Source organism: Drosophila tropicalis, unplaced genomic scaffold, assembly GCF_018151085.1.
Source record: "Drosophila tropicalis isolate 14030-0801.00 unplaced genomic scaffold, ASM1815108v1 contig_1, whole genome shotgun sequence".
Classification (NCBI taxonomy): domain Eukaryota; kingdom Metazoa; phylum Arthropoda; class Insecta; order Diptera; family Drosophilidae; genus Drosophila; species Drosophila tropicalis.
This window is the reverse complement of record NW_027172355.1, coordinates 1,316,596-1,335,177: the sequence shown is the minus strand read 5'-3', so window position 1 is coordinate 1,335,177 and position 18,582 is coordinate 1,316,596. Positions and strand designations below refer to the sequence as shown.

Below are 18,582 nucleotides of genomic sequence, written 5' to 3'. Positions count from 1 at the left end.
TATTCGTCAGGCACAACCATTACAATAAAATAAATTTTTTATTAACATTTGTTCATGAACATAGCTTCTTAAAAATAATTTAATATATCTTACATAATTGCTTACAACGTCCTTTGGCTTCTTTCTTTACGGGCACTGCGCAATGAGGTGCTCCTTGGCCTTGCACCGATAATATGATCCATGAGCACCTAAGGGTTCTGACAGTTCTTTTCAAATGGTTTCTCGAATTATAATTATGGCACTTCGAATTCTTGGGTACCCTGTTGTCCCTCTTGACGAACTTCATATCTGGCAGCCGGATCACCGATAAAGCTCTTAATCGGTTTGGATTGTCAAAATCGCATGCTCTCCTATTTAATTGCCTCTATAATGAAATCTAGTAGCTCGTGGTCTTCAATTTTGCAGTGTTGGGACTTACTTTATTCTCAAAGTATTCTGAAAATCGGTCCGTTTTTATTTAGCCACTGGCCTCAAAAAGTATGCCGCAACTCTGCTTTGGATATCTTCACGCCAATGCCATCACCATCTCGTTCAACCATTGTAGGGCATTGCCCTTAGTTTTTCCAATGCATAGTAAGTGACGTTGATCCTCGCTAAGTCCTTAGCCATCTCGTTGCCAGCATTAGTCCAATTATTAATTTTCTGCTTAGCTACTCTAGGCACATTATTCTGATGGTCCATTACTGTTGCCATCTCTAATACCTGCGCATGTTCCGAACCATCTTCGCCGTTTTCTTCGTCTGCTTTTGAAGCATGTTCGTCGCCAGTTTCATTGTCGTCTATTGCTATCTCGCTCTTCCATGGCGTTGCGTCGACTAGAATTGTCACTTATTTAACAATGCTTTTATTTATGTTTTAAAACATTTACTTTTGTTTTCGAACTGGACTATGTGGCAATCATGTTGTTGTGGAATTATGCATGATAAAAATCTCTAGTGATTTGCAAAAACGCAAATTTAACCATTAAGCCTTTTATTATTATTTTTATGCAGGATATCAGTAACTAAACAACTTGTTTTACGACATTATTTTTTTATAAAAACTTTAAAAGTTTAGCTAGCACATCTGTGAGCGGATTCAAAAACGCTCCAAATGTTAGTCTGTGGCACCTAGATTTCAGCTTTTAGAACACTAATAAATTTGTATATATATTGTTGTTTTTTATACCCTAGCAAGAAGGTAAATTAGTTTTGGACAGAAGTCTGACGCATATAAGGACGCATCTCCGATCATAGTAAACATACATATATAAAAATGATCAAGAGATTAGCACAAAGCGACGAGTTCAAATAGTCATGTCCTACCGTCCGCCCGTCCGTCTGGATCAGGGAAAACTCCTCACAAGAGCTTCAGAGTTGAAACTTTAAAAAAAGGGTTGTATATATTGCACAATTTGTTGTAGACGGATTGGACCACTATATCATATAGCTCACATACAAACGGTAAAGTCCCGAACTGTGACTTTTCTCAATAACTTTGTTGTTATACCATGCACCCATAGGGTAAAATGGTATATTAAAGTCGCTAAAATGTATGTAACAGGCAGATAGAGCCACCAAACTTGGTATATATGTATATAGGTTTGTGTAGTATGTAAAGTGATCGAGTTTATTTCAAATTTTTGCTCGCCCAATTCCGCCGCCGCAATTAAAAAAACAACGTTTACCTCGAAGACTATTGTAGTATACTTTTAGGGATAAGATTAGGGCACATACTTTTAGGGATAGATTATAAGTAATTAGAACTTAAGCATAATGTCTAGCTTTAAGTACCGTTAAGGACACTAGCCATAAGACCAATGTAAACGTTCTCCTATAAATACCGGGCTTGCGGCCCCAATAAATCACTTCAAGTCAAACCTTGCCTTCGCCTATTTCATGGCGATCCTGCCTACTATCGGCAACAAATAAAATAAAGGCAAAATAAAATAAATCCTTGCCATACAAAAAAGGCAAAAGTAAAAAAAAAAAAAAAAAACAAAACAAAAAGGATTAGCTGAAGTATCAATGCCAAAGGACAACGAAGCGCTACAAAAGGCGTTGGAGGACTGCCCGCTGGACGGACCACGGCCGCTGACTATTGAGGAATACCGAGCCAGGCAACCTGCAGTACGAGCGGAGCTGGCAAGAAGGAGGCGAGAGGAGGACGCGCTGACGGCAATCCCCCTTGTCCTAAGGCCAAAGCGCCGAGGCGGCCACCTGGTCCGCTTTAGGAAGCAACGTGCGGCCCTACTGGCCCAAATCAACAACGATCCACCACCACCCTGGGCGGAAGCATGCAAGCTGTGGAATAAAGTAGACGAGCTGGAAAAGGTGCACCAGAGGACCAAACAGGCGAGACAACAACAGTCACAGAGTCAGATGCAGCAACCAGCAACAGCAGCAGATGCAGAAACAACATAAAAACTTTAACAAAAACAAAAAGTGTGCTATATGAAGGCACCTTTGTGGCAAGAGGCGATTTTTGCGCTGCCACTATAAATAATTAATTAATTAAATAATTACTAACAAAATAGAGAAAAAATAAAATGAAAAAAAAATAATAATATATTGTCCGAAAAATTTTTTTTTTTGAATAAGTCTATTATTGCCAAAAATACCCTAGAAAAAAAAAAAAAAAGAAGAAAGCAAGGAAAAAATACATATATACACATATATACATATACATACATATGCATAATTGAAAAATACACAAAAAGAAAAAAAAAAAACATATATTTATACAATTAAATATAAAATTCCAATCAGCCGTATATAAAGCGAGCTTCTAAAAAAAAAAAAAAAAAAAAAAAAGCTCAAGAAAATTTCACAAAGCTTGCAAGCACACATAAAGCTTTCTGATCGCAGCAAGCTCCACAATATCAAAACTGCCCAATAACGAAGTCTAAATACCCTATAAGAAAAATTACAAAATTTTTTTTTGGAAATAATTAAATATTAGAAAATAGAATTATAAACAATTTGAAAAAAAAAAAACAATAACAAAAAAAAATATAGGAGAATCAGAAAATGAAATAATTAAAAGAAGAAAATTATTTTAACGTAATTTCAATGGACCAGAACATAGAAATATTGAACGAAAAATTTCAGAAAGCATACAAGTGCCTAAATAAAACAATTTATATACACCCTCAAACCATAAACAAGCACCTTGAAACTATCTTCGACAGTTATAATAGAATAAAGAGTAGCAGTACAGACATATGCAATGAATCTAGCAGTAAAAGCTTTACTGAGCTAATATATAGTTTAAATAAACAACTAATAAGTATAGCAACAAAACATAATATAAAATTCACAATACCGGTAGATTCGAATCTAAAAGCAACTTTTGAACCTCTAATAACAAAAGACATAGAAGAACCAGCTGTAAAAGATAACCCAGGAGACATTCAAGATACATCAGGTGTAAAAGATAACCCAGAAAACATTCAAGATAATACAAAACCAAACATGGTGCAAACAAAGATTGAATTTCTTAATACAGCCTCTAAGCTGATTCAAGAGTATGATGGTGGAGTAGAAACAATTCAAAGTTTCATAGATTCACTGGAATTAATCAACGAAATAAAAGCAGAACATGAAGAAACAGCTATTAAAGTCATAAAAACAAAACTAAAAGGGGACGTTAGATTACTAGTTACTAATGAAAACACTATAAATGGTATAATCCAAACATTAAAGAAAGAAATTAAGGGTGAAACAGTTCAGGTAGCAGAGGCAAGATTAATGAATTTAAAACAAAATGGCAAGAACGCAAATTCATTTATGTCAGAAATAGAAAATCTTACTAAATCATTGAAACGCGCATTCATAACAGACAACGTAAACCCTGAAACAGCAAAGAAATATGCCACTCAAACAGCAGTGAAATCAATCATAAAGAACTGCGATAACGAAAAGGTCAGAACAATAATAGAAGCAGGCAATTTTACTGAAATGAATGATGTTATAGCTAAATTTGTAAATACATCTACAAATATAGAACAAGATCACAGCGTGTTTTATACTAAAAGAAACAATTACACAAATAAGAACTCGTACAATAATAATAGAAATTATAATAATAATTACCAAAATAGAAACCCAAATGATAATACTAACTATAACAATACAAGGAATTACAATAACTATAGTAATAATTATAATCGAAGAAATTATAACAATAGATATACCAAAACTAATTATCCTCCTAAAACACAACAAAATAATAATGTTAGATTTACAAATATAGAAGAAAATTCGGAAAACTCCGAAAGTCCTCTGGTGTAAAAAATCGAACAAATAAAATATATAATTTAAATTGCAACCTTAATAGCTACATAACTTTAAACTTCGACGATGTAGGGACAATAAAATTACTATTAGACACAGGAGCTGATGTATCACTAATAAAACAAAAAATATTAAGAAAAGACAATACAGTTAACATACAAAAACGGACAAAACTTAGTGGAATAGGCAAAGACGTCCTATTTACAATAGGCGAAACCAAACTAAAGGTCAGCAACCTCTCAACGGTACACACCTTCCAAGTAATAGAAAATGATTTCCCCATCCCATGTGACGGAATCTTGGGGCTTGACTTTATAAAAAAATTCAATTGCACACTCAATTATTCCACCAACAAATTGATAATAGATCCATATAAATCAAGATATAAAATTATAATCAATATAGGGATCAGTCAAAACACACATGTATTCCATATCCCATCTAGAACAGAAAAAATTGTACGCATTACAATATCCTCAAACGACAATAACATCTTTATCCCTAATCAAGAATTACACCCGGGGGTATTCGTCGCAAACACTATTGCTTCCAAGACTAACCCATATGTCCGCATATTAAATACTAACAACACAGACGTGCAAATTGCAAATATAAACCTATTAAATGAAAAACTGTCCGATTATGAAATCTTAAAAATAGACAAACAACATGATTCAAAACATAAATCCACAATAATGAACAAACTAGCACCCCATTTTCCCGATTTCGTAAAAGAACCTCTACATAAATTATGCTCAGAATTTAATGATGTATTCGCAATAGAATCTGAACAAATATCGTCCAACAATTTCTATAAACAAAAATTAAGACTCAAAGACACAACACCAGTCTACACCAAAAACTACAGGATAGCACACAGTCAAAAAACCGAAATCAATAAACAAGTGGACAAATTGATCAATGATGATATTATTGAACCATCAATGTCTGAGTTCAATAGTCCGATTTTATTGGTTCCTAAAAAAGCGCTACCTGGCAGTAAAGAAAAACGGTGGAGATTGGTAGTTGACTATAGAAAAATTAACAAACAACTAGTAGCGGATACATTCCCACTACCCAGAATGGACGATATCCTTGACCAGCTAGGACGCGCTAAATACTTCTCTTGTTTAGACTTAATGTCAGGATTTCATCAAGTAGAATTAGAAGAAAAATCTAGGGACATAACATCATTTTCCACAGATAAGGGCTCATTCAGATTCAAGCGATTACCATACGGATTAAAAATTGCACCAAACTCGTTTCAAAGAATGATGTCCCTTGCATTCACGGGTCTATCACCATCCCAAACATTCCTTTATATGGATGATCTAATTGTAATTGGTTGCTCTGAAAGTCACATGATCAGAAACTTAAGGGATGTTTTTGAAACTTGCCGAAAATATAACCTAAAATTGCACCCAGACAAATGCTCCTTCTTCAGACATGAAGTTACTTTTCTAGGACACAAATGCACAAATAAAGGAATTTTACCAGACGAAAGCAAGTTCAAAACGATTCAAGATTACCCGACTCCCAAAAATGGCGACGAAGCCAAAAGATTTGTAGCATTCTGTAATTACTACCGTAGATTCATTCCAAACTTTGCATACCATGCACAATTTATCAATAGATTATCTAGGAAAAATGTAGAATTTATCTGGGATGCAAACTGTCAAGCAGCTTTTGAATACTTAAAAAACAAATTATTAAGCCCACAAATACTTCAATATCCAGATTTTAATAAAAAATTCTGTATCACAACTGATGCAAGCAAGATCGCATGTGGAGCCGTCCTCAGCCAAGAATTTGATGGACTCCAATTACCCATATCATATGCATCTAAAGCATTTACAAAAGGCGAAAGCAATAAGTCAACAATAGAGCAAGAATTAACAGCAATACATTGGGCAATTCAATATTTCAAACCATACATATACGGGAAAAAATTCCTAATCAGAACTGACCATCAGCCATTAACATACCTATTTTCTCTAAAAAACCCATCGTCAAAGCTTACTAGAATAAGGCTAGATTTAGAAGAGTTCGATTTTACTATAGAATACATCAGGGGACAAGAAAATTTCGCAGCGGATGCTCTCTCCAGAATTGAATTTGAAAATATAAAAAACATAGAAACTAATAAAATACTTAAAGTAGCAACAAGATCAGAAACAAAAAAAATTAGTACATAAGGAAAACAAAATTAACAATAGCAGAATAGAAACACCAAGAGTATATGAAATAATAAATCCTAGCGAAGCCAAAAAATACGCGCAAATTAAATTCAAAAAGTGCAAATGTTTTATTACCAAAAATAAAGAAAAATTACTCTCCTTCAACATAGGCGATTTGATCATTAGTGGAAGAATAGATCTAGATCGATTCCTTCCAAGGCTTGAAAAAAGAAGCCGGTGCTCAAAAAATCTATAAACTGAAGATAGACATGTCAGAAAAACTATTAAGGTCACTTACACCTAATGAACTAAAACAAAAAGGAAAAGACACATTAAAACATTTAGAAATAGCAGTTCTACCCCAAGTAAAAGTTATAACAAATAAAGAAGAAATAAGAAATACATTAAATAAATATCATAATGACCCAATAGAGGGAGGTCACTGCGGGGTAAACAGAACACTAGGAAAAATAAAAAGAGATTTCTTTTGGAAAAATATGTCTCGGGATGTTGCAACATACATCAAAAATTGCGAAAAGTGCAAACTAGCCAAAGTAACCAGACACAACCACTCCCCATTGGTCATAACACCAACCCCTGCAACCACTTTTGACACAATAATAATAGATACAATTGGACCATTACCAAAAACAATGAACGGTAATGAATACGCAGTTACTATTATCTGCGATCTGTCCAAATATCTCATATCAATACCAATACCAAACAAAAGTGCAAAAGCGGTTGCAAAGGCAATATTCGAAAAATTCATTTTAATTTACGGTTCAGTGAAAACAATTCTAACAGACATGGGAACAGAATATATGAATTCAATACTAATAGAACTTTGCAAAAATTTTAACATAACTAAAATTAATTCCACGGCGCACCATCATCAAACTCTTGGAACAGTAGAAAGAAGCCATAGAACTTTCAATGAATACATCAGGTCATATATATCCATAAAAAAAGACGATTGGGATGAATATCTAGCATACTTCACATATTGCTTTAACACCACCCCATCCACGGTACATGGTTATGCACCTTTTGAACTAGTCTTTGCAAAACATCCTAAAACTATCCCATTCTCGTCTGAAACGGTAGAACCCATTTACAACATTGATGATTTCAATAAAGAAATAAAATTTAAATTACAAATAGCACAAAATAGAGCGAAACTGCTTATCGAAAAATTTAAAGCATTACAAAAAGAAACATATGATAAAAACACAAAAAAAGTATCGCTAACTGAAGGACAAGAAATACTTTTAAAAAATGATACAGGACATAAATTAGATAACAAATACACAGGCAAATATACAATACAGAGCATAGGTCCTAACAATAATATAGTAATAGCGGATGATAAAAACAAAAAGCAAACAGTACATTTAGATAGAATAAAAATAACATAAAAAGGATGTTAGAAAAATATAAATTTTTCTTTTTAAAAAAAGGAGGTGTAGTATACTTTTAGGGATAAGATTAGGGCACATACTTTTAGGGATAGATTATAAGTAATTAGAACTTAAGCATAATGTCTAGCTTTAAGTACCGTTAAGGACACTAGCCATAAGACCAATGTAAACGTTCTCCTATAAATACCGGGCTTGCGGCCCCAATAAATCACTTCAAGTCAAACCTTGCCTTCGCCTATTTCACTATTCTTGCTAGAGATTCCATATTTGGTATGAACATTTGATTAGTAAATGCCCTCATTTTGATCCACTATTTCTCCTTCTCAGCATAGCTTCATGAAAGGTCGTTCATCGCTTACCAACCTTTTAGAATTTACTATTCTTGTGCACCATGGCTTCCGTAAAAAGCGTCAAACTGATGTTATTTATAGCGACTTTAGTAATGCTTTCGATACGGTTAATCATTCTATGCTTTGCAGTATACTTTTGGGGATAGCATTAGCCCACATACTTTTAGGGATAGACTATAGGTAATTAGAACTTAAGCATAATGTTTAGCTTTAAGTATCGTTAACGACAATAGCCATAAAACCAATGTAAATGCTCCCTCTATAAATACCGGGCTTGCGGCCCCAATAAATTACTTCAAGTCAAACCTTGCCTTCGCCTACTTCAGCTTCTCTTGAAAATTAACATCATGGGTTTTTCCCCAAAACTATTGGCTTGTTTAAAGTCGTATCTTATTGGCAGAACCCAATAGGTGTCTTTTCGTTCCTCGATATCTAAAACTGTTCGAGTTACATCAGGTGTACCCCAAGGCAGTCATCTAGGCCCACTGTTATTTACCTTGTTTATAAATGATTTGCCTTTGGCCTTGGCTCATTTAATGATCCTTCTTTCCAACAGTACTTGCAATCAGATCTCAATGCGTTCTTTGATTGGTGCCACGTTAATAAATTACACCTTAATGCCTCTAAGTGCTCTTTTATGACTTTTAGTCGTTTGTCTCCGTTCCTAGCTCATTACTCTATTAAGTCTGATCTGCTAGATTGTGTACCATCATTCAAAGACTTAGGCGTTATGTTTGATCAATAGAGCATGCAGTCTTCTTGGCTGCAAAAGAATTTGATGATCCCTATGTAACAAAGATTTCATATGTTCGTTAGTTCGCCCCACTCTAGTTTTTTTTTGTTTGCGTTACGCGGTCTTAATTGGGACCCGAGTCTTCGCCTACCTTCTTATTCTGACAGACTTCTTCTCATCTTCCTTCACTGTACAACCGTAGGCTCGTATTTGGCATTCTCTTTTTCCATAAACTAGTCAACGGCGAAGTCATTTCTACCAATTTACTAGATACGCTGTATTCTTGTGTTCCCTCACGTCGGACCAGAAACTTTTTTCCTATTCACCTTAGTAGATGTCTGACTAACTACTCTTTCACGAACCTTTTCGTGTTCTTTGCCAATCTTTTAACAACCTTTCTCACCTTATTTCTTCTCATCTTTCTGTCACTTCTCTTCGCGCTATACTGTTTAAACATCTACAGCGAAACCAATGAAAATATTCTGGACTCGGATTGGCTGCAACTCATCCCTGACCACATTGGCTGTGAATCGGGGCATAGCTGGCACCTTGCGCAAATAAAAAACCTCCACCGGGTCGGGGATGTTTAGTTGTGTATAAAACTAAGCTACCTTCTTCAATTAAATTATTATGTCTTTTAGCTTAAGCTTTTGGTGTGTTAGTTGATAAATAAATAAATAAACGTGTAAAGATTTTGCCACGCCCCTTACCGCCCCTGTAATTTGAAAAGACTCAGTTGAAAATAATTATTTCCGATAATTTTCTACCTTATGCCAAATTGGGCACACTTAAATTTGATATTAATATTCAGCAACATACCAAAATTTATCCAAATCGGACAAAAAATAGTCAATTTATGCATCTAAAAACTTTTCCAAAAGGACGGAGTTGGTCGTTGGCTGGTGGAGGCGCTAGGGTGCCCAATTGCTTAAGTGAGCAATATAGTGAGAAAAAAAATATATCCAAATAATCAAAAATTAAAAAAAATTTACGCTTCAAACGGCATTATTAAATGTGTGTAATGTGTTTTTACGCTCGCACTACTCTTACTTTTAGCTGTTGCCATTGCAACGCAGTAGTATTCTTAGCAATACTGCTGAAAAAGAGAGCTGAACTACAATGCCGACGTCGTAGAATCATCACCAACTGCAAATTTTTGAAGTTTTTGTATTGATAAAAAAATATAATTTGTCTTAAAACCAGAAGGCCGGCGCTAGCTTCGACCGCGTCAAAGCTTGTATACCCTTGCAACTTTTTTGGTAACTCTTTCCTTACCTATTAGCCATCAATGTGGAAGAACGTTTTGTCTAAAAAGGCTTATGTTTGCGAAAGAATGGCCTACAATTATAAAATAGCAAATAACTAAGATATTGATCAAAGCCACTGTGACAGTGGCGTTTGTATAGGAGCTATATGATATAGTGGTCCGATCCGGCTGTGTCCGAGATTTACAACCTCTGCAGTATATACAAGCCTACATGCAAAATTTCAGCTTTGTAGCTCTTACGGTCTAGGATGAGTTTGCGTTGATCCACACGGACGGACAGACGGACGGACGGACATGGCTATTTGAACTCGTCTCGTCGTGCTGATCAAGAATATATATACTTTGTATGGTCGGAAATGCTTCCTTCTATGCGTTGAACACTTCTGACCAAAATTAATATACCCTTTTTGCAAGGGTATAAAAATAAAAAAAAATAAAAATTATTTTTGTTGATTCCGAATAGAACGTCTTCCGTATATTACGACGAATCGTCGTCGTTCCCTTGAGCGTCGTTATAACCGGATTCTACTGTGCGTTTAATTCTTTGACGGCTATAGGTAGAAATATCAAAGAAGCTAACTTTGGCTTTGCCGAAGTTTATATAACCTTGGAGTCCTTGGCAATAATGTTCAAAATTTAAACAAAACATTATTACTTTTTTTACCAACGTTTTTTCTTCTTCTTCCTCCATTCCCTAATCAAAGAAACGCACCCATAAACATCTGACCAATTTTATAACTTTTTAACTTTTTTCTTACCTATAGCTGTTAAAGTAGAACAAGTTTTATCTAAAAAGTCAAATGTTTGTAAAAGAATGGCCGAATATCTTAGTTTAGCAAATAACGAAGTAATTAATCACTGTTTTTCACCGATAGAATAAAAATTAACAAAATTAATTTTATTTTTAATATTTGGTACCAAATATTAAGTGGATTTGCACATGTATTTTCAGGTGATTCCGGCGACTATCAAGAATTAAATTTTGGAGTAAAACACACAGATTCCCATTCCTTTTTTGATGTATATAGAAATGGATCACTTAAAATCACTAAAATTGGACGCGAACATGAAAGCAATTATTTATGCCAGGCTTTCAATGGCATAGGTGCTGGACTCAGCACACTTGTTAAGCTCACAGTGCATGGTTAGACCATTTAGTTTGGTTTTTATATGATTTTAAATTAATATATTTTTCAGTTGGTCCGTCAGTTAGCGTGGAAACAAAACGATTAATAAGTCGTAGAGGAGAACGTATAACTATTCGTTGTGAAGCTTATGGCGACCGACCGTTGGAGATTTTTTGGAGCGCAAAATCAAATCGAATTGATCCAACTTATGACATTCGATACCATATAAGAAATTCTCCTTTAGCTAATGGAGTAGTGTCTGAATTTAGTATTTTGCAAACAATACTTACTGATAGAGGGGAATACTCCTGCATGGCTAAAAACTCATACGGCATTGACAGAACAGTCATAAGTCTGCAAGTGCAAGAACCTCCGAAATTTCCAGTCAACTTACATGTTTTGGACCTGGGTAGTCGCTCCGTTACACTAACTTGGTTGCCCAATGACCAGGGTCCAGCTATGTCGGATAGTAGTAATAAAAGTGATCAAGATCCCACACCCATCTCAAATTACATACTACAATACAAGAAAGCCGAAGGTAAGTATAACGTAGATAGAAGTAATAAATTGCTTGTTATTTGCCACATTAAAAGCAGTTGGGAGTTGGAGTTGGGAGTCGTAATCACGTCATTTTTTTATGATTCTCTAAAGGGCATCGAAACTTTGTTCGTTCATATATATGTAGTACCACCTAAGTAACATAAAATATTACCAATAAGCTAGAATTAAGAACAACACCAAACACGACCACTACGTGGCGAAAAAGAATAACGATGGGCAACGGTGAGAGAGAGAGAGAAAAGAATGAGGATCAAAAGTGACATGTCTAAAGTTTGGAAGTAGGATTAAGTGATCGTGCTTCAGAAAACGATCAAAAGTGACATGTCTAAAGTTTGGAAGTAGGATTAAGTGATCGTGCTTCAGAAAACGATGGGCAACTAGAACTAGAAAGAACAGCAATTCAGAACAATATTGGTGTTGAAGAACCAATTGTCATGTTGTTTGTATTCCTATGTCTTTACATACACTAATCTTTTACATCTTACTATTCTTTTGTTCTTTTATTTTTATAAGTTTTTCTGAAATTTGCTGGCACCAGTCTGGTGCTCTCTCTCTCTCTTTTTTTGCTCTTTATAAGCCTATATATCCTACGTAGTTGCATACGAATCGCATTTTTAGTAATAAGCAAGAAAACAAAGAATCAAAATATATGTTCGTGGATGGCCGGAAGGATCCAGATAAATATACAGACAGTTGGCGGGTGCCAATGATTTCTGGGAAAGTGAGCTAATAATTAATCAAAAACGCGCTAGACTTCTTTTATCCTCGAACACGATCACGAGGTCGCCTGTCTGGAGACTGTGAGCAGGTGATTTCCACTTATTCCGTTTGTGGAGTTCCTTAAGATATTCGTTCTGATTCTGATTTTTTAACATAAATACAAAAAGAAACTAAGAAAAATTTTTCAAATTTTTTTTTAACTTTATTTTGAAAACTTGCTATTGATGGCTGATTTTCTTCAAAATAATTTTCAATATTTACATCAATATCTAATAAACTCAACATTTCGGGACTATAGTTGCTATTTTCCAAATCCTTTCGTGATCGCACGTGTCTCAGTGATGCATTAAGTGGATCCGAAGAGGCTGCTAGCATGTTAAAAACGTACTCATTTTGTCTAACACGAGAGATTTTTAATGTAATAGTATATCTGAACCTTTTGTAGTCCTTGTTTTTACATTCCTCTGCTTCTTCGGATAACTCTCCAATCGGTAAACACTGAAATTCTATTAAATCCTTTCCGTGAGCCAAAATCCTATGTACCGTTGGGGTAAGTTTTTTTGCGGATACAATTCATTCGAAAGTTGAGCAGCCCTTGAAGTATATTCGGAAAATTTTTCACCATTTACCATTTCCTTGCAATTTATAACATTCAAGATAACAGCTAACCTTTTAATGACCTTTAATGACCTAACACCTGTTATAAAAGATGTCGTTTCATCATTTTCAAAAAATCTCCTTGAAGTATTCCCATCATTCCTGTTTCCATATCCTTACTTTGGGCAGTCAACTTTCAGTCCCAGCTTCCAAAAGAATTCAGCTTGTATAATCTTCTTCCTGCTCTGAATATCCTCACGAGATGTTTTATCCGTTTTTGTTTCTCCTGGCCGAGGAAGTGTGTAAGCTAGCTTCAAAATAAAATCCATACACTTTATTCTGCAATGCAACGGAGAAATTCCATATTCGTAGCAGTTCTCCTCACTCGTTGAATCGTCTTAGTCCTAAAATTCTTTTTGATTTTTTTTTTTGCAAATTTGACATCTTAACGTTGAGGAAGTGTTTGTAATTTCTTTTAACACTTTTCCATCAATCATTGTCAGGAAAAATTCAACTTAACCGTAAATGTTTTTCCACTCTTGGTTTGGAAAACAGCAGGTTTCAGTTGGCTTATTTGATTTTTTATGTCGCCAACAGTTGCTTTGATTAATTACGAGGACTCCTTTGCATATTTGAATAACAAAGGCCGACAATAGTAGGTCGATGACGGTCGAAGATTTATCCAATGTTCAGAACTTTCACTTCTCAGGCGCAAAGGAACTACATAAGCCATGAACATATTTTCATCAGAAATAGCTTCGTCTTCTGTGTGTATAATCTGCTTGTAGGCGCTTTGTCCAGATGATCCATCACATCCCCATTTGTTGAGTAATGTCAAATTTTCGGGAAAAAGATCCACCTCTCCATCAGGCATACTTTCAACAAGACTCCTCCTTCTACAGATACCTCTGCTATAATTTTATTTGCCGGTACTGCTTCCTTCCAAATCCAATCTTTTTGTATACATCGACGTGATGACTTTTTAAGGAACTCCTTAAAATTTGGTACTTCTCCTTCATCAATCCCAGGTCCATAAATAAGGAGAACGCTTCTTCCTCAGTGTACTTAGTGGCAACTAAGTTTGGTGGGGTTCGAATACTTTCCTTAATCCTATTTAGTCGAATAGGACTGGCGATCTGCACAGCTTTCGTAATACTCGCATTTGCCCTCTCTTTTTCCTTTGTATACTTTGAAAAAAGTGCTTCTGAAAGATGCTCCGTTGTAATGCTTTCAGTAGCACCCTGAAGCTTTCGATATAAATGTTGAACAATCCTCCACATCTTCATGCGGCCTTCCTTTTGCTCGGCTAGTTGATGGTATAACATCTTCGACCCCCGAATCTCCGAATTCGGTATACTCCTCAAGCCAAACTTAATGTTTTTTCACGAAACTTGCCAGATTTGTGCCGCTTGCCATCCATTTTCGCCTTAAGTTACATTGTGCATTTTACCCTAAGCTCCATACTAGCTTTTTTGAATGAAATGCCCATCTCCTTCAGCAATCCCATTTTAAAATCACTTAAGTTTTCAGTTTGAATTGCCAAATAAGTGGCATAGAGTCGAAAATTTTGTGGAAGCAAATAATAATTCTAATTATGTATATTCAAACTAGAGTCCCTAAATAGGAAAAATCGATGATCGCTTTCGCCAAACATGCAACCCTGACATTCTGATCAAGCTCCAAAGTCAGGTGATTAGTCAGCTGATGCCTGCGACAAAATTGGCGGGAAATTTTTATTTACTTTGAGCGCTTGGCAAATTTACACAAAAGAAAAATAAGATAGTGGAAAAAATGGATTTTGGTGGCCAAGGTATGTAGAATGTATAAAACACAACAATTTGGTGTTCAAATTTATTATATATATGTATATACTGTTTTGTATTGTCCAAAAAGATAGAAAATTAAACAAATGTGTTCGTCTTCTGTGGAGTAAAAACTTACCTTCTGTGTGTTTCTGGGATATGTAATGTATGTGAAAACAAAGTAGAGAGTGTGTATAAAAAGTTAGTAATAATCTTGTTGGCGGCTTTTTGCGACTTTAGCGGTATTTTGAACTTGTAGATCACATTGAGTTCTGTCATTCAACGCTGCTGGACGTATGGATTGACAGCGGCCGCAACTCTGGCGTTCTTGCAAACTGGATATTTGGCCAATTGACGGAATGTTCGCTAACCAATGAAAGCATTAGTGAAATTAAAAAGAAAGTTAAAACCTTTGAAATATACATTACTTCGAATTTACAAAAGTGCAGCAGAAATATGCGCACATTCCGAATAAAATATTCACAGTGGCTATCAATGAGCTTTAAAATTGGATTGGATAATAAAGAAGATACGGATAGTCTTCAATTGGGTAGACCAAAGCTAAATTATGATGAAGCTGGGCCTCGTCTTAAAAGAAAACTAGCTGCCGATGTTGCAATGAAGAATAAGAACGACAGCAAACTTTTGATTCATGCTGCTACAATGGCAGCCAGAAAATCAAATGAAAGTGACACTGCATTTGTGCTTAAAAATTTTAGCAATTCTGAATGTGATGCTACTGAAGCTAAAAGAAAATTCGGTATTGCAGAACAAATACAATAAATGAAGCTTTGGAATTCTTGCTGGAAAACTCGATAAGCAAACGATTATACAATGAAATTCATCAAATAAGCAAACAGCATAATTGTGACATATATCCAAGCTACCGAAATGTCCAGGAAGCTAAATTGCAATTGAGACCTATGGGTATAACAGTTACAGAAACTATGGCAAAAGTTACCTTGCAAGATTTGTTAAATCACACTGCTAGCCGCATCGTATTGTTACAGCAGGAGTTATTTGCTAACTTAGAAATCGTTCCAAGTTTAAAATTAATTGCGAGTTACGGATACGATGGATCAACTGGACAAAGTATGTACAAAATAAGATTTGAAACGAACGAACCTGATACAGTTGATCAATCTTTATTTGTTACTACCGTGATACCTCTGAAGCTCATAGACAAAGCAGGAACAATTTTTTGGAATAATAGAACTCCAAAGTCTGTAAGATTTTGCCGACCCCTCAAAATGGAATTCGCAAAGGAAACAAGAGATCATGTTGTTGCAGAAAAAAACGATTTGGACACTCAAATAAAACACTTGACTCCTAGTGTAGTACCAATATCAAATGAAAGGAAGATCATTCTCGTACGACCTTTATATGACTTTAATAGATGGGAAAGTTTTAAACGTTTTAACGGGCACAAAATCTAGCCAGTTGTGTTCAATTTGTGGTGCAGGCCCAAAACAAATTATGGAAACCTATGACACAAATTCTTTTAAACCAAACCCTCGGCATCTTCAATATGGAATAAGTCCACTTCACGCTTGGATACGCATTTTTGAATTGCTGCTCAAAATATCATACGGATTGGGGTTTAAAAAATGGCAAGTAAGAAACGAAAAAGACAAATTAGAAATGATTGAAAGAAAAAAACATATACAAAGAAGATTGCGAGAAGAAATGGGTTTGCATGTAGATAAGCCAAAGCCGAATGGAAGTGGAAACACGAACGATGGCAATACTGCGAGAAAAGCATTTTTAAATACGAAGTTGTTTGCATCAATTTTAGAACTCGACTTGGAGTTACTATTCTAATAGCTATTAACTGCGAATTTGCAATCGACGCTTTAAAATTTCAAAATTTCTCAGATAAAACTATTAGATCATACATGTTACATTATTCATGGTATCCTATGTCACCAACTCTCCATAAAATTTTAGTTCATGGATCACAAATAATAACTGCATCAGTAATGCCGGTAGGGTGTCTTGGAGAAAACGCGTCTGAAGCGAAAAATAAATTTTACAAGCGTGATCGGCTACTGCACGCTCGACACAATTCGCGGGTAAATAACATGATGGATGTATTCCAAAGATCTATGGACACTTCAGATCCCCTCATTTCAAGTATATCCATTAAGAAAAGGGCAGCTCGACATAAAAAAAACCCCTTCCGCGAGATGTCATTGAACTTTTAGAAACACCACATTATAATTTTCCATTAAATGTTAAAGACTGAACATTATAATGATTACAGTTTTTATGATGACTCCGACTCAGAAATAGAGGATATAAATCCATATGCGTTTGAATTAGATGTGGAAAACAATTAAAAAATGAACTTTCCTAAAATTGTTAGTAACTAAGACCTGTCTTTAAGTAAGAATTTAATCATAATAAATATTATATTACTATCACTAAAACATAAAAAATATTAAAATTTTTGTACTTTATATAGTTTTTACACTTTCCTTTGTGATCACGTATACGCGTTGTTACCTTATATGGGCTACTGGGGTAGGCGTGGTCAAATGAACTTCAAATTTTGCTTCAATATTTAGAGTGCTATTCTTATCAAATATACCAAGTTTCAGCTCGATATATGCGTTATTCGACTTTATGCCACTTATTTGGCAATTCAGCCCAGTGTGCACTCGTGGAAAACTTTCAAAATTCTTTCATTCTTTAAAAACATTTTTACAAAAACAAATATAACTGTCTTGAATTATATTGACAAATACTATTAAGTCCGTATTTAAGGTGTTTGCGCTTATGAAGTTAAAAATAAACTGTCGCAAACGAGAGGAACAATTATCTCTTCATGTTATATTTTTTGAATTAACTAGGTAGAACGGTATTACCCTTTTTGTATTAATTAAGTAAAAAATTTAATAACTACATCCAATTAGGCTGTGTATACAAATTCAAGTGTGGACACACAGCTTAAGGTAAACGGAAATAAAAACGAACAACCTGCAACTAGGACCAATTTTTCATCAACTTAAATAACATTTACCTGCCTCGTCAGTTTTCCCAAATCAGGTTATTAGCAATCTAACATTGTAGAAAGGCATATATATAAACAGGTAGTATTTGCAGAACAGCATTACGAAATGTTATCAATTAATAACAAACAAGCCACAGGCAAATACGCATGCGCTATTCTTCTTCCTTATACATGCAGCGCATTTTTTAGGCGAGGTTGCCTTAGTTTTATGCTTACGCATCGCTGTCGCAGGTCTCCGCATATTGGGATCCTATACATCTGATAGGTAAATATTTCACCTACTTAGTGTATGTAGTCCGGTAGCGATTGTTCAAATCGCCCAATATTCATTTTTAAAGTTGCGATTTTTTTTTTTAAATTATAATTTTTTCCTATTTACTAAAAATGTCTCAACGAATCTCAACCGATTTCCAAAATTTTTTGGATTCATCATCTCTGAAGTATTCCCTATCGATTGCATATATCATTTTTGCCAAACGCGATTATGAAAAAACTGATTTTTGCAACGCTATCCAAGCAGAGGCCCAATTGTGCGTCGGC

At 35.0% G+C, this 18,582-nt stretch overlaps 1 protein-coding gene across 1 annotated transcript in view; it reads left to right on the top strand.

Annotated features, from left to right (window-relative positions):
* LOC137586829 (cell adhesion molecule Dscam2-like) overlaps nucleotides 1-18,582 on the top strand; it is a gene marked incomplete at its 3' end in the record, with an annotated part of 243,021 nt that overhangs the window by 107,117 nt on the left and 117,322 nt on the right. Inside the window, exons 3-4 of the mRNA XM_068303039.1 lie at nucleotides 11,175-11,366; nucleotides 11,420-11,887. Coding sequence (XP_068159140.1) covers nucleotides 11,662-11,887 — 226 coding nt within the window. The remainder of the gene's footprint in view (nucleotides 1-11,174; nucleotides 11,367-11,419; nucleotides 11,888-18,582) is intronic.